The 17,500-nt window shown below is 37.9% G+C and overlaps 1 protein-coding gene and 1 long non-coding RNA gene across 3 annotated transcripts in view; both read left to right on the plus strand.

The window, feature by feature from the left end:
- LOC138043471 (uncharacterized) overlaps positions 1 to 17,500 on the plus strand; it is a 115,091-nt gene that overhangs the window by 59,246 nt on the left and 38,345 nt on the right. Inside the window, exon 1 of one of the 2 annotated variants that reach the window (XM_068889758.1) lies at positions 15,451 to 16,135. The exons of the other annotated variant lie outside the window; for it this stretch is intronic. Coding sequence (XP_068745859.1) covers positions 15,497 to 16,135 — 639 coding nt within the window. The 5' untranslated portion in view covers positions 15,451 to 15,496. Of the gene's footprint in view, positions 1 to 15,450; positions 16,136 to 17,500 lie in introns of those variants that run through there. 2 annotated transcript variants of the gene reach the window in all.
- LOC138043477 (uncharacterized) lies at positions 9,664 to 12,555 on the plus strand. Its single transcript, XR_011131266.1, has 2 exons — positions 9,664 to 9,709; positions 10,048 to 12,555. It is a non-coding gene; the product is annotated as an uncharacterized lncRNA (long non-coding RNA).

The raw sequence follows: 17,500 nt of genomic DNA on the forward strand, positions 1-17,500 counted from the left end.
TGACCATGGGCGTGGAATGTTGACGTCATATTTGGGGTCATTGGTTCACAAAAGTTGGAAACTGACCAAAATAATGCCAAATTCTCTCAAATTACTTAACCACTACATCCTTTGCAACGCACCCCAAAAAATACGTCAGTAGGCCCTTAATTAAGCCGTGGGGTGCTAAAGAGAACAGCTGAGCACTCCAATAAGCCTCTTTTGTAATTAGAAGCCTATCGATTTCTTCAGAGTTGTAAGAGTTGCATTGAAATGAAAAATCATCTAGGGTATGTGGGATTTTGTTAAAATGCATTGCTACCTCACAAGTTGTTTTGTTTGTAAGCATAACAGACTTGTGATTACGAAACCTAATTCTAAAATCAGTGGTGGTAGATCCTACATATTGCAAGCGACATTTCTTGCAAGAGGCCAAATAAATAACGTTTTTAGAATCACAAGAAAGTCTGGAATGAATGGTGTATTTTTTTCCGTCTGAAAACTAGGAAAAGATTTAGATTCATCAAAGAAATTCTTACAAAGGTCGCATCTATTTCTATCGCATTTAAAAAAACCATTGTTGTGGTGATCCGTTCGTCCCTCTACGGCGGTTTTCAAGCGGGATGGATGGTATCAATAGGCAAGTTTTTTATTAATAGTTGAAAACCTCTCTTTTTAAACAATGCTTAAATATTCACAAGCATATCCATCGCTTAACAAAACTAAAAGTCCCTTTTACACTCAAACTTATATACGCCACGTTATGAGGTAGTTTTGTTCATGCTGATGACTTCTCCGCCACCAACAAGTACTGTATATGTACGTACTCTCTAAAGCAATAGTGGGTCTCTCAAGAAAGAGAGGGTCTTACCCACGGCGTATCCACGTATCCGCATATCCACTCAGAATTATATTCACCTTATCTCGCAAGACAGCGAAGGTCTTACCCACTACCGCCCGCGGCGTATCCGCGTATCCGTGTATCCACTCAGAAATATACTTCATATATAATAATAATACCAACTATATTTATGAAAGAATCAAGCTTTTTCGGGACTTGTCTTCGATGTGGCAGGGTATTCTGCAATTACTCCCCAAAGTTCTATAATGCAATTAACGTACGCGAAGTTCCAAGTATTTGGAATCGTCTCCGAAAACCAACACCGAAATCGATCGATACAAACGACTTCCATCTCCAGTGACAACCAGGTACATATTTTTCATGTTCACATTAAAGAGGGGACGAACTGCTGTAAACGGTAAACGTTTCGATCATTTCCTCGCGAACAGAAAAAGCAGGTTCAGCGGCTCAAATTTTCTGACATTCAACAAAAAAAAAAAAAAGGGTTCCCATCCATACCCCGCTACTAGTCGCATAAGTTGGTCGCAGTCAGCCGCCATTTTGAACTTGCCTATTTTGGCCAGGCGTCCTAGGGTAATCTTCCCGACCGGTGACGTCACGTTTGATTTACGGGAGGACAACTGGGAACGAGGTTGGGCCTTACTCACACAAAGCTGTCATGGTCAAGTCTTTATCTCGAGGGGTTTAGCCTGTCTACGCCTTCAACATCATGTGAAGTGACAGATGACTGACGTTTTATCACACCTGAAGTGTTTACAGACGGAAGTCAATTCTGTCGCTATGTGAAGGTGGGCTCGCACACAAAACGAAAAAAAGACAATAACACACACACGCCCCTTCCCACAATTGCGCAAAGCACAAGCATGAAACTTATAAACAAATATAAATTAATGATTTTAGTTTAAGACAGGAAAAAAACAGAAAATTGTAGATCCTAATATTACCGAAAAAAAGAAAACCTAAACTTGCTTAAACTAACCTTACTTGAATAATTGTCTATTACTTTATAAAACGTAACGATAATACTAATTACACTTATTACTTTACTCTAATATTTACAGTCAAACATTCAGTCCTGTGCCAAACCAGCAGCAAAACCCTCGACAAGTTCTCTCCCACCTCGGCGTCTCTTTCTTGGAGTTTTCTCTTTTTCTTGCTTATCTCAAGCTTCTCTATTTCTTTGAAGGATTTTCCTCACTAGCCGCCACTAACAAAGGGTTTTGTCATTGATTCTTCCGGCAGCTCCCGCTAATGGCTCTTAGCAGTGTTCTCCGTTCTTTTCCGTTTTACCCTCAGGCTTTCGTTCTTCAAACTCTTTGCTTTCCTGCACGTCAACAAACCTTGCGCCACTTCAACAACCAACCAACGCCCACGACTTTTTACATCTATATATAGTTAAACTAATTTATTCAAATTACGACTAAACAATGTTTTGTTTTTAGATGACTAAATCAGATAAGGGAATCGTTGGATAGAGCGTTTTCACATGACGTCACGGCAGCTATGTTGCTGTTCCAAAACAAAGAAACGGCGGCCATGTTGGTGTTCCAAACTAATCCACTGGAAATGGGCCATTTCCGAATTGCTGTTTGTCTCGGTTTCGAAGTGAGACTTGGTGCTCAACTATTGTTAGGGAAATGAGTTTGATTTGCATAAGAATACGCAACTCATTTCAATTTGAATGGTTGTGCACCAGGACTGGCTTTGAAACTGAGGCATGCAGCAACTCGGAAATGGGTTATTGAACTCTATTTCTATGCAAATAGTTTCTTTTGTTTCATCAAATTAGCATTTATTTTGGTCGAGTGAGTGAAAACGCTCTGGACGAAAAAATGGATTTACTCGAGTTTGCGAATTGAGCAAATATGGGGCAAATTTAGGGCTCTAAATTTGCTTTAACTTTGGTTTGACAGGTAAAGCCTGCGCAAATTAAAGTTGAAGGTTTGTTTTGTAGGAATTTGTGTGCAAATGTTAAGGAAATGTAATTATTTGCTTGGCATTTGCGTGCTGTTTCCACAGATTTGCTCAACTTTGCTTCACCGCAAAGATAGCAGTTTGACCTCAACCGCAAATGCAAGCAAATATGTCGCAAAACCAATAGTTTGCATTATTGTTTGAACTGATTTTCAAAGGATCAAAATACGTACATTTGCATTTTATTTACTCTCTTTTGCAATGGGAGCAAAAGGAATGAATTGCCGCAATATGACTTTGTTGTAAATTTGCAAATTCCTTTGCTATAAATATTCATATTTACCAGGGAGCAAATATGGTGATTTACATCATCGTTTTGTTGTCATAGGCAATGTGCATATGATATTTGTTACACATTTTACTGCTGTTTGCTGCTGAGGCAAACTTTCAATTTTTACATAACCGTTATATTATTGAACGAAAATTGCACTGGTATTCGGAAGCTTTTGAGTTTCATCAGCGGCAACGTCCTACAACGAAACCAACCAATGGTAAACAAAATTCTTAGGCCTTCCTCGTTCCCCGGATCTTTTCGGGGGGCAATAGTCCGCCATTTTGAATCACCCCGCCGCAAAGACCCTGGAAACGAGGTTTTGTGACGATGAAAATTTGGGCTGTGACTAAAAGTGGGACGGGGACGTGGGACTTGGGACGTGGGGACTCGGGGACGTGGGGACGTGGGGACGTGGGGACTCGGGGACGTGGGGACGTGAGGACTCGGGGACGTGGGGACTCGGGGACGTGGGGACGCATTTTTACCATTTGTTTAACTTTTCATCATGTTTCACAAAATCTTCGTCTGTTTATCGTAACTGCGTTGTACCCTGGTTTAAGTTCCTCGTTTGTATGATGTGAAACAGAGGTCTAGTAAATATATATAGTATAGTTTATTACTCGTCTTCATAAAAAGGTGACTTTCATTATACTACTATCAAGTTACATAGTGGAGTAATTTAGGTAAAACGAAGGGACAATTTGACATAGGCAACATGAATGAAACGTTGGTATGACCATTTCTCAGATCATTTTACAATTCCCCAAGTATATCGAGGCTTGAACATTTAAAAGTACTTCCACTTTCTGCATCCTAACCTTTTTATTTTAAATTATGCATTTCACTCGTAGTTGTCTGTCACGTCACATTTCTTGACTGAAGACGTCATAACGCTTGTTTTTGAGATTGGGGGAACGTTTACCCTAAAAAATTCCGACAAAGTTTTGCTTGAAACTGCTGAAAACTACCATTAACGTATAATTATACCTATCAATGTGATATCGTTCATTTTTATTGTGACCTCTATGTGATTTGACTTTTTTTCCTTTTAATTTTGATTTACCGTTGCCATTAAGATGGGCATATGATTAAAAGGCAGAGTGATAAAGCCTCGATAGGAGTACTACAGCAAGGTATCTTGATATAAGATGACTTTTCCATCCTCCTTTGCCGATAAAATATTTCAATTGTTTTTAGCCGTTAAAATCACGTGACACATTTCAGATGAAAGAGGGAGTAGAAAGCAAAGTATGCAGATTTCAAGTTAACGTCGATTGGATAAATGTTTCCTCGTAAAACAAAAATATGCCAACTTATTCGCTTGGTCAAGCCTTAACACACAGAAGCGTTATTTAGCTTCTGGCCCGGAGACGGTACTTTAGGAATTTCTGGGTGGGGGATGTGCCGCTAGGACCTTGGAACCCTTAGCCTAAACCAGAGCGGGTTCAGGTGAACTTTGCTACCCCGTACCAGAGTAAACTCCCCAAACCCTCCCTATCCTAGAGTAACTGTTTTTCAGAAACTACTGAGGTCACTAGCACAGTCTAGGCAAAGCAAAACCTATACCACAATCGTTTCTCTCTCAAAAAATGATTTATTTATACTTGAAGGGGTAGTTTCTAAAGAAACTGTGGTGCTGTGTCGGTGGAGAAGTAGCATACAAAAATTTGGTTTTATCAACTTTCCTTAGTCTAGATAAAATCTTCAACCAACTGGTCAGCTCCGTGAAAAATTATATCCAATTCTAGAAACAAACGCTCTGATTTATGTATCCTATCCCTAAGGCAAACTGCTTGAAAACCATACCCGTCACAGCGGCACATACCTATATAGCTCATATATGGCAGTACCCCCCTCCTGGGGGGCTTATGGCCCTCTGATGACGAACATTTTCGACAACATCAACGGTGACAACCCGAATCAAAGGTAACAAATTGAACAAGCGCCAGGAAAGATGTAGTCACAATGCCGCCAACAAGGACATTGGCACGGTATTTAAACTTCAGTTACAGAGAAGGAGTCATAAGGCTCAAGTTTCTGAGCAACAACAACAACAAACGCTGCAACGTGAAATTTCAGCTGCAGTGTCAGCAATGGGCCATTAGGTCTTCTGCTTTGTTTCACATTCGAGCTCTGTGACGGGTGGCGAGAATGACTTTTCGAGAATCCAATTTTTGAATTTCGCTGTGTATTTAGCTGGTACTTGAAAAGCAAAATAACACAAGCAATTCAACTTTCTTGGCGATGTTGTCCCATTTCTGAAATTCTATACTTCGAAAATGTGTCGCCGCGTCCCCACATCCCCGAGTTCACACGTCCCCGAGTCTCCGAGTCCCCGAGTCCCCGAGTCTCCACGTCCCCACGTCCCCGAGTCCCCACGTCCCCATGTCCCCGAGTCCCCACGTCTCCACGTCCCCGAGTCCCCACGTCCCCACGTCCCCACGTCCCCACGTCCCCACGTCCCCGTCCCACTTTTAGTCACAGCCGAAAATTTGGTTATCGACGGTTTGAAATTCGCGCGGGCGATGTGCTCTTTCTTCTTTCTTTTCGTTTTCGGACGACTAAGGTTTTATACGGCGATTCCTTGACATTTGTGCGAGTGAAATGGCAGTAAGAATCGACGAAATCCGAAAGAAAGGGCAACGACCATTCAGGCCACAACGTCGGGAACCAGCCCTAGTAGTTTTGCAGTAGTTCGCCATAAACACTGTGTTTGTGGCGAACTACTGTTGTGTGTCACACGCCAGTGTCATGAATGTTGAATGGTCGGTCTTTGGAATGTTCTATGCCTATTTCAAGTCACGATTCCCACTAATTCCAAGGCGACCAGACAAACCTAGCAAGAATATACTTCGCTAGCTGCTTGACATGGAACCGTTGAATCTAGACTCATGCAGCTGTACGTACTGGATTCTGATCAGGGAGTTCAGAGACGGTGTTCGAGAAAGAGTTACGACCAACGCCAGCAGCATTAATCGATGAAGAATTCATGGCAGAAATAGAGGCCTTCTTCCTAACGCAAACGGAGTTCAACGAACGTTTGGAACAAAGGATGGCCGAACAGCTACATGTGGATTTAAGCAAAAGAGCGGGAAGATTCAAGACTTAAAGCGCCGAATAGCAAAAGATTGCCGAAGGAGTTTCGGTAGGTCACCTCACTGATAATAACCTGAAAGTATATGCCTTAAATTTTGTATAGAATATCCTTTCTTTTTCATAACACGTTTGATTGCTGATTCATTGAATTGAGATTCGCATCATACATCCCTCCCTCTGCAAGGACAGTCTTTACTTTTGCAGATGTACTCCCTTAGTAATTTCACGTCACGTTATTAATTTAAGGCCATTTAAAACAATACCAATGATAAGGAAAGGGGTATGAATGATATGGATCTCTGCATCCCTTTGACAGCTGAAGTCTATTGTACCCGGCCCCTTATTTGCCACTTATTTTTATATGCCTCGTTCTTCAAACAATACTGTTCCTAGAACACATTAGTGGCCCGGGTATGCTATAGTTACATATATCTTTTCACAAGCGATGTGGTGTGCAGTGGCAAGGTTTGGTGGAATACAAATTTCCTGACATGGTTACCGTATGCCTTCACTGTTGTCTCATGTCCAAACAATGTCACATGTCACAGCCTTTTGTACCAAGCTATTCACCAAACCTTGCCACTGCACACCACATTGCTTGTGCAAGGATATACTGTAACTATTTCATATGACATGATACAAAAAGGTATCTCACTTGTTCCAGTGTACTTGTCACTTTAATTTTTTTTTCTATGACATGGTATACCTTCTCTGGTGTCTCATAACAAAACAATGTCACATGTTTAGTACCTAAAGCCTTTTATACCAAGCCATAAAAAATAATTGTAACAAATCAGAATACAGGGAAGACAGTGAAATAATAACTGGATATGCAGCTTTATTCCACCAAACCTTGCTACTGCACACCACATTGCTTGTGCAAGGATACATGTCACTATTTCCTATGACAATTGGTATATAAAGCTTCTCACATGTTATTTGTCACTTGTACAGTGTATTTTGTTTGCATGTACATGTACAAGTGTATGCGAGCCTTTACAAAAAAATCCAATTGTCTTGTCGGGTATTCTATTGTAAAGTACTCACTGCATTACTAGCATTTCTCATGGAAGATTATACAGCTACTATACATGTACTTGTTGAGAGCTGGCTATCTAAATATACTGTACCAACCATTTTGTGATAGAGTTGATATTGTCAATATTTTCAATTTCTCCCCATAAAACCTTAAATTTTATTTGATAAGTACTTAGTGTACATGTAGCTCATATGGTAACAACACAAAAAGGACATCCTGGAGAATTTTTATTAAAACTTTTGTTTTAATAAGCAGTTTTCTGTATGATTGCTCCACTGCTTTAATTGGATATGGTAAAACTCACAACATCATGCTTTTAGTGCTTTGTGGCCAGGAACCCAAGAAAAAAGAGCAAATTATAGATGAAATACAAAAGTTGTTTTGAGTTGTAGCCATCAAACACTAATTCCATTTTAAAATCATGAGAAACTCAAGCTCAGTAACTATTATTGATTTTATTACATGCACAAAATGGTCAATTTGGAAAGGTGGACACTTGTTGGAGGCTGTCACAGGCTTCCAGATAAGTTTGCAATTCCTTTAGCTTCATTATTCAGTTTCACTTTCACCGGAGGATTGCTTATGAATGGCAAAGTGGTGTGTTACCTCATTCATTGAAATGTACATGTAGCTTATTCATTGATTGATTGATTGATTGATTGACTGGTGTGAATATTTTCCCGGGCCTATCTCAACCACAAGCTGCAGTGCTGAAGGGAATTTCTTGAGGTGCAAGAAACAGACAGTCCACTGATTGTGAATTGTGATGCAATTGCAAATTAATGTCTTTATGTCAATACTTGGGTAGAGTAGTGTCATTGTTATTCTGGATACACTGTATGAAATTAATCTTTTGACATGAACTGGGGTCAAGGAAATTTTTTTCAGGCATCCGGTAATTATGGCAGAGTCGAATGTTCAGGGCAACAATCAGTGATTACCTGTGCTAATATTAGGAATCGGTTCTCAATGATTTTTGACTAAAATCAAGAAAGGTTTCACAATCCTTTAAGTCTGAGAAAATTGTCAGTGATCTTTCAATACTAAATACATCAAACATAAGCAGTAACATGAGTTTAATTGATATCTTTCTAATAGACGTATCTGCACGTGGCATCAATAATTGAAAGATGGGTGTAATATAAGTACCACTCAATTACATGCAGTTAATTTGTTATAGTATACAAATCTGTAGTATTTTCCATCTGACCTGGTGGGTGGCACGCCTCATACAGTTCGATGTAATTTGTAAAGTAGGTCTAACCATGTAGTTAATTTGTCATATTGTAGTACACTAATTTGTAGTATTTTCCATCTGAACTGGCAGGTGGTGCACCTCATACAGTTCAATGTAACTTTTAAAGTAGGTCTAACCATGCAGTTAATTTGTCATATTGTAGTACACTACCGTAGTTATTCGGTTGTAAGGTGCACTCGGTTATAAGACGCACCCCAAACTTAGCAATTTAATTAAGCTAAGTTCTCAAACTGAAAATTATGTGAAAATGCTCGGTTATAAGATGCATCAAAAAATTGAGAGTTATCAAAAGGATGTGATGAATTTGAGAACAATTATCCTTACACAATTGGTATGCGAACTCTTTTTGTTAATGTAAACAAAGTGAAAAAGTCACATATTTAATGATACAGTGTATATGTAAAAACAAAAGCTAAAAGTTGACACCTGAAATGATAAACATACAACACATACACTTTTATTTGAACCTTCCGACTTAATAAATAGTGAGAATTCAGACTTCAGACTTCAAGTGAAAGCAAACGGCGAAAAACTCCCACCGAAAGTTATATTTAAAGGTGTTCAACAGCTGAATATCAACATGCCACCAAGGATGCAAATTTCAGTGCACAAGAAAGGCTGGATGAACGAAGAGGGTATGTTTTATCTTCACACTGTTTGTTCAGAGAAGAAACGTTTCATGCGAGCGACAAACATGATTCTCAGAATTCGAAACAAGGTTCGAATGATTGTATTGTTGTCATAGGTATCACGTTACTGAGCACGTGCTTTTAAGCATGTATGCAAATTTCCGTTTGTTTGCTTTTCTCTTGAAATTGTTTAGTGTTCTAAAGGTCTCTAAAAGTACTATTCCTTTTTTTAACTGACAACTAGTGTCCTTTTCTTGTGTTGTTTAAACTGTAGGTTCTTTTCAAATTGTGATCTTAAGATTTTGTTGCGCAAAAATACTTGGCTATAAGACGCACCCCAATTTTAGCACTAATTTGCCACCTAAAGACAGATTTTTCTTGAAAAAACCATGCGCCTTATAACCAAATAACTACGGTAATTTGTAGTATTTTCCATCTGAACTGGCGGGTGGTGCGCCTCATACAGTTCGATGTAATTTGTAAAGTAGGTCTAACCATGCAGTTAATTTGTCATATTGTAGTACACTAATTTGTAGTATTTTCCATCTGAACTGGCGGGTGGCGCACCTCATACAGTTCGATGTAACTTTTAAAGTAGGTCTAACCATGCAGTTAATTTGTCATATTGTAGTACACTAATTTGTAGTATTTTCCATCTGAACTGGCAGGTGGCGCACCTCATACAGTTCGATGTAATTTGTAAAGTAGGTCTAACCATGCAGTTAATTTGTCATATTGTAGTACACTAATTTGTAGTATTTTCCATCTGAACTGGCAGGTGGCACACCTCATACAGTTCGATGTAACTTTTAAAGTACATGTAGGTCTAACCATGCAGTTAATTTTTTGTCATATTGTAGTACACTAATTTGTAGTATTTTCCATCTGAACTGGTGGGTGGCGCACCTCATACAGTTCGATGTAACTTTAAAGTAGGTCTAACCATGCAGGTAATTTGTCATAGTATACTAATCTGTAGTATTTTCCATCTGAACTGGCGGGTGGCACGCCTCATACAGACTCAGTTCGATGTAATTTGTAAAGTAGGTCTCACCATGCAGTTAATTTGTCATATTGTAGTACACTAATTTGCAGTATTTTCCATTTGAACTGGCGGGTGGCGCACCTCATACAGTTCGATGTAACTTTTAAAGTAGGTCTAACCATGCAGTTAATTTGTCATATTGTAGTACACTAATTTGCCATCTGAACTGGCGGGTGGCGCACCTCATACAGTTTGATGAACTTTTAAAGTAGGTCTAACCATGCAGTCAATTTGTCATATTGTAGTACACTAATTTGTAGTATTTTCCATCTGAACTGGCGGGTGGTGCACCTCGTACAGTTTGATGTAACTTTTAAAGTAGGTCTAACCATGCAGTTAATTACATGGATGGCACCAGGATTTTTCAGTCTGGGTCCTGGGACCCGCATGTCCGGCCTAATTGGGGTTCCAAGCATTTTTTGGGGGTCCCAAAATCTTGCTGACTCTCTGCAAGAAAAAACGTATCTTATGAGAAAGAGAGAGTAACCAACTTTCTAGTCTTTTTCTTTGGACAGTACTGAGTACTGTAACTAGAGAGTTCTTTCTTCCAGCTTAAAAATCATAGATAACTTATTGCCCAAATTCCTTGTTTGCAACCATCCAAACTCTTTCAGCCAATTTTAGCCAAAAACTTTATGTAAAAAATTACCATGTTTTCAACCTTTCTCAGTTCAAGAAGTGTGAGCACTTGTATTTCTCATTCGATCAAACGATCAATGAGCAAACAAATGGTGGGAGCTCAAATAAGTTTATTATTATTATTTTTTTACATCTGCCGAAGCAACAGAATATACTGACAAAGCAAAGCAAGTTGTGTGAGTTAATAAAGTCAGTGTCTTGCGTCTTGGGACGCATTAAAATTTTGATGATGCATTTTTTGGAATTTATTTGCGTAAAAATGCACGATTTCTGCGTTAACGCGATCCCTGTAATTTGTCATAGTGATGATGATGATAATGATGACAGTATACTAGTTTTAGTATTTTCCATCTGAACTGGCTGGTGGCACTCCTTATACAGTTCGGTGTCACTTGTAAAGTAGGTGTAATCATGCAGTTAATTTGTTATAGCATTTTAATTTGTAGTATTCACCATCCATTTGAACTGGCGGATGGCACGCCTTATATGGTTCGATGTGACTTGTAAAGTAGGTCTAAACATGCAGTTAATTTGTTATAGCATACTGTGAAGCATTTTCCATCTGGTTCTGTAGATAAACGTGTTTGAAGAACTTAGATTCAAGTACACTACCATCGGAACTTGCTTTCAAACAATGCTTAACAAAATGTTCACCACAGTTTGTGGTTGGTGCATCATTGGTGTAAGTTGTTTGATAATGGTATTGGGCGCAGTTCAGGTACCAAACCTAATAACTTAAATCAATTACATGAAAATACAATGTAGCATATGAATCAATGTGAAATGGCTGAGTCATTCTCCTAGCTGCTATTTCAACTTTCAGGCAGGTTCGATTTAGATACTGAATTTTTCTTATATGGAAGTATACTGTGCATATACTTGTGACGTATTATATGGCAGTTATTATGTTGTTCTAAGGTCAGCCTAAGTTTTTATTAATTCCCAATCAAATGTTTGGTATCTGAACTCAGCCTTAACCTCTCCGTTGGCTTTAACATTGCCAAGATATTTTGTTGTGCTTTTGGGATTCAAAATGAGCATTCATCCAAATGAATTGTTGTATTGGCAAAAACAAAAGCTATTGTATTTGAGGCAAAATGAAACCGCTTCTCCAGATTACATTGCCAAAGTACTACATGTATAGAAAGGCAAAATAATTTCAACAATTTAAAGAGATGACTAATAATTGACAGAGGCCTTTGATATACCTTATATTATTGTGCTCCGAACTAAACAATGTAACTAATTAAAATTAATTTAGGATTTAAATACCTGTATATCTATCATAATTAGGAACTTACTGTCACGCAAGTCAATTATTTATTAAGATGAATAATAATTTGCTGCTAGTTGTATTGCATTAGGTTGTTACTAATTTCTGCATCAGGGTACAGTGTCTGTCTCGGCCACGAATTTGAAGAAAAACGTTGAGTAATTCTATCATCTTATTTACCTTACCTACATTCATTTGCATGTAACATTTGTATTTCAGGTGTATTATGAGAATGGATTATTTTCGGCATTAGTTTCTAAGGAATAAGTCACCTTTGAGTTCCATTGTATGGAGGCACTGTCTAAAGGGCAATAAAATAGCTTCATGAATATACTGCAAATACTGTATGTCCATCCCAAGTTTCAGAGCTATTTAATTAATTGCCATCTCAATGTGCACTTGTATTATTAATAGTCAAAATTGAGAATGAGACATTTTATTGCATATGTTTAGATAATTAAACCTGCTTTATTTTATTGTTGAAATGGTTGTTGCAGTATTCAATCAACAGAGATTCAAGGGTATGTCATCTTCCATCTCAAGGAAAATGCCAAACAGATTCTTTGATTACATTTGCTAATTTGAGAAAAAAAGTGATGGAAAAGCATTCACCTCTGGCCTAATTAAAGAACAGTGGTGTAAAATCACATTTTAATCATTTTGCTATTACAAGCAAAACTAATGTTTTGGATCACATCTGTTATCTTGACCAAAAGCTACAAGTATATTGTTCACATTTGCTACTTTCAGCAAAAATGATATTGTTATCACATTTGCTATAGTGAGCAAAAACATAATTGTATTTTTTGATCACAGGGCTACCCGAGCAAATAGTCAAATTTCCTATCGTAAACAAGCATGAAAACCTGGTTCTTTGACTGCATTTGGTATGCAGAGCAATTATGTGAAAAAAGTGGTACATTTGGTTACATTTAATATCTCGAGCAAATTTCTCCAAAAATACATCCTTGAACACATTTGCTTTCCTGAGCAAAACCCTGCAAAACTACACGTTTGGCCACATTTGCTATTCTGAGCAATCTCTGCAAAAATTCATAATTGAAGACATTTGCTGCTCCGAGCAAACGGGTACAAAAACTAATATTTTCTCGCTTTTACTTACCTTGTAAAAAGGTGCAATGATGAAAGTTTGATCAAAGTTACAACTTCAGGAAAAGTACTTGCAAAATTTTAGTTTTAACATCATGTTTACTACCCCTCGAAATGTCACAAAAAATACCATGTTATCCGTACTTTTACTCACAACAGCAAATTTAAAACAAATGTGGCATTTACGAGCGTTGCCATGGGTGGAAAAACTGTGGCAAATGTGATCTTTGCTTTTCAGCAAATCTAAGGAAACGTGCACAAACGTAGCATTTGCCATGCCTATATGTGAAAATCCGTTTTTTCGTCCAGTGATATATAATGATCAAGACGAGTGGCTAAAACTATCTACAAACTGGTGAAAAATATATTAATAATTACGTGACACGCTAAAGTTAAAGGACTTGCTTATAAATCTATTTCTGTGAAACGATCATTCATAAACAGCATACCTTCACCCTATTTAAATCTTGATTAAGGATATCTGAGAAATTTGACGGCTGCTTTTGGCTTGCTCATTTGACGGCTGACGGTAAAATCATTGCGTTTTTGACAGTTTATAGCTATAAAAAAAATGCGAAAAAACTTTTCTTAAAAACATTTAAGAAAATTTTAAAAACCGTTAAAAATACACCTTTAATAAGATTGCCATCACTTTACAGCCAGTTTTTGTGAAAAAATTGCAGCAAGATCTTAACCTCATGCCTGGAATCTAAGACATATGGTATACATATATAGCTAGTCTGTAAGAATAAATTACTAGGTTTGATTTAATTATTTCAAGAAGTAAAATGGTAATTTTAATAGTGTGATGTGGTGTTTACATATTTGCAATTACATTAGTTGAGCAGAGGTTAATTATATGCAACATAAAATTAATTTATTAAGTTAAATTCAACATACTAGTGATAACTAAACTTGGTATGCTAGTTACTTTTAAAAAATCAACATTTCAATTTCACGTACCTTTTTCTTCCATTCCTTGTCTTGTAGGTCTTGCCACAAAGGTGACGGCAAATGTTATAGCCAAACTCATTTCTTTCTTCAGTGGTGTTTGGTACTTTTCCATGCCAAGTTCTTTCATGACTTAAGAAAAAAAATGTAAACAAACATTTACAGCAATAAACTATGGACTCCAGTTCAGTACTGTGACTGACATAGTCTCCTGCCAACATGCTATTGTAATGCAGTACTGCTGTAACAATTACTTAAATGCGCTGGTTGTTTAAATATGAATTTCCTCTTTCCTTAAGTGATGCAAGCTTTGAAAGATGACACCCCATTAAAATTGGCGGGCTTCGACTTGCACTCGGATTCATCATTGATTTTGGGGGGAGGGGGGTACTTTTCATTGTAGCGTTTTCTTCGATCGTTTACATTTAGATCTGGTTTCCTGTCATGTATTGAGCCTCTTCAATAGCCGAAAAAGCCATTGTGTCTCCTACTAGGTTACACTCACGCATGAATTAAGAATAAAGGGCACGAATCTAAAAAAAAGGAACTGGGCCACCAGCTGTCCGCTCATAGTCATAAGCTTTTGAGATGTAAATTTTAGTTTTCAGCACCTTTTTAGATTAAAAGACACGAGGAGCATTTAGGCACGTGCACCTTAATTTACACAATGCCATCTTATTGCCCTCCAACTACTCTATACGATGACTTGTAGTCGCTAGTTTTATGGAAAACTGACTTACAAATTCCGGCCTTTCTATTTCCCCTTATCTCCCTGTTCTTTTGGCGAGCAAGGGCTAGAGTTTAAGACCGCGGTCGTTTTCATTCTGATTGCATTTTGGAGGGAAAAGTCATGAAAGCTCTTCGCGTTAGATAGCACTCCATGCATTTAATTGCACCACCTGTTTTCCTGAATAAATTTTAGAGCAAGTACCTATATGCATAATATTAAAAGAGAGTTAAATAAAATAACCGAACTCATTGTCCGATTAGTGTTTATTCTCGTTTTACTCATAGATATAGAAATAATTGGCGTGTAGACTTTCTGAACTGATTAAGAACTCGACCAAAATAATAAATCCAGATTCACAAGTACTAACATTTAAATGAATATTATGCCAAAGAAAAGGAAATAACATTTTTCAAAAGGGGTAATCATGTCCACCGACATCTGTCGTTCCTGTTGCGAGCTGCGGTCAATCATCATATGGATAAGGACAAAATGGAACCTAATCAAATTGTTGACGTCACAGATAAGTTGAAGTTATCAAATTTAACACTTCCTTTTATCAATAATTAATGACTTCGTCCCAAGGAGGTTCGCGCAAACCGACACCTTTGCATCTGCTGGAGGCGCGGAACGGCACAAAATGTTGATCACATTGTCTTGGGTATTTGTCTTCACTGTCAACACTTTTAGCATTTCGAAGGAAGATCCAGTTTCTCGCAATTTTTTAGTGGAGGTTCTTGAAGAAAAGCTGGCAAGCTCAGACTCTGAGGAGGATTCACGTACTTCCGATCCTACTGTTTCGCATTGCCCCGAAAACCTCTTTGCCTCCTGTATGTTACTTCCCCCATTTGTTACGTGGAATCTGACATCAATTAAAAATCAGACTCGTGAAGGCAATGGAAGCGTTTATCAAATAGACGGCATTTTGCCCTACATTTTGAAACTTGGTCTTAACATATGCTGCGCCGCACACGAAGAAAACGAAACTGTTGTCAGTTATCAACACCATCCTGTGCATGATAAGTCAGAGTTGCACAAAGCCATCATGAAGGATGAAGTTCACATTATATTTCCAGTCCAAAGCGACGATGATAAGAAATACAAAAATTATTTTCCCTATCTAAAGCTTTTCGAATCTCCCGGCATCGTTCTTATAAGAAGTCAAGACTCCATCAGCAGAGGAATTCAAAACTGGAGCGCCGCTCTTCGCAGCTGTTGGCCGATCGTTGTGTTAACACTTTTGCTGTCTATTGTGGCGGGAGTATGTGTCTGGGCATTGGTAAGAGATCACGTTTGTTTACAGGTTTCAAACACTCTGTGCAGGTATCGATTACAAACCAATACTTCTCACAAACATGGCTTCATCAATTACAATGTACATAGACTGTGTTAGGTTATGCAAAGAAGTCCAGTCAAATGCAATACTCGAAAACCGACGTCGTTTCGGTTAAACTTGAGCCTTTGCTCAAATTTGAAAAGCAATTTTCATAAAATAATCCTCTGAGGGTTAGCACTGCTCTCATTTATTCGGCAGCGTCTCAAAAACAGATCTTCACTTTTTGATCATGAATTGTCCTGGCTCCGGTCATCAAGAAATTAAACAAACACTTAAAACTGTAGAGCGCGAGTGTCTTTCTCGAGCTTTAAGACACCTTTTTCGTTGCAAACGTTGACATTTGAAAGGTGAGTCAATCGCTGGAGCAAACAGATCCGCTTTCTCTTTTCGCATTTTCAAGAAAGATAAAGAAAACAGCGGTTAATGAAAAAGGGAAGCCTATATAATTATACTGGCTAAAAAATACTGTCTCCCGGCGTGAAAGTGATACTTGAACTAAGTCTCTCAAGCATATTTAGGACTCGTTATTTAAAACTTACAAATGGATTGCTTAGTGCGTTTATCTATTCATGGCATCACATCGTACATAAAATATTTATCATTGAAAATCGTCTTTGGAGTGCAATACATTAATTGCGCATTCTTAATTAACATGGCAGACAGGCGACAACTCCGGATATGATTTGCCAGGAAAAAGGACATCAACAAGGAATTAACAACAGAAGAGGAGAAGAATTTTCGACAAGAAATACATAATCTCAAAGAAATTACTTTGCTTCTTCGTAAGACAAAATCATAGCAGAGAAAATTTTCAGGTGGAATATTTCATTTTAATATAAATACTCTTTCTAAGAACGTCTAATTTTGGGGCTGCATGAGGCTGAACGCTCTAACTTACTGTTTTGTGATTTTGGTGTAAACCGTTCTTAACATGTTTTTAATGTCATGTGTTATACTTAGTTCGACTACAAACTGAGTTGTTATTCAGGTATCATGCAACCAAGAAAATCGTATGGTTAATATAAACAAATGAGAAAAATAGAGACTCTCAGCATTGGGTATGTTCTTAATATTTTGGTTAACCTTAGGCAAAACGTTCTTATAAAAAAAGAGTGTACTAGTAGAATTACTTATTTTTCTCTTTCCCATTGTTTGTAGTAATAATTAATTACACATCTTATTAAAAGCCCGGGGGGGAAATGGCTTCAGCATTTGCTTCAAGATCCGTTCGATTTTGTTGAACAGCGATGTTGAAATCGTTTGTCCCCTTCACTGGCGAAAAATGTCTGCGCATGAGTCGCGCGATAT

This window comes from Montipora capricornis, chromosome 3 (genome assembly GCF_036669925.1).
Source record: "Montipora capricornis isolate CH-2021 chromosome 3, ASM3666992v2, whole genome shotgun sequence".
NCBI classification, from domain to species: Eukaryota; Metazoa; Cnidaria; class Anthozoa; order Scleractinia; family Acroporidae; genus Montipora; species Montipora capricornis.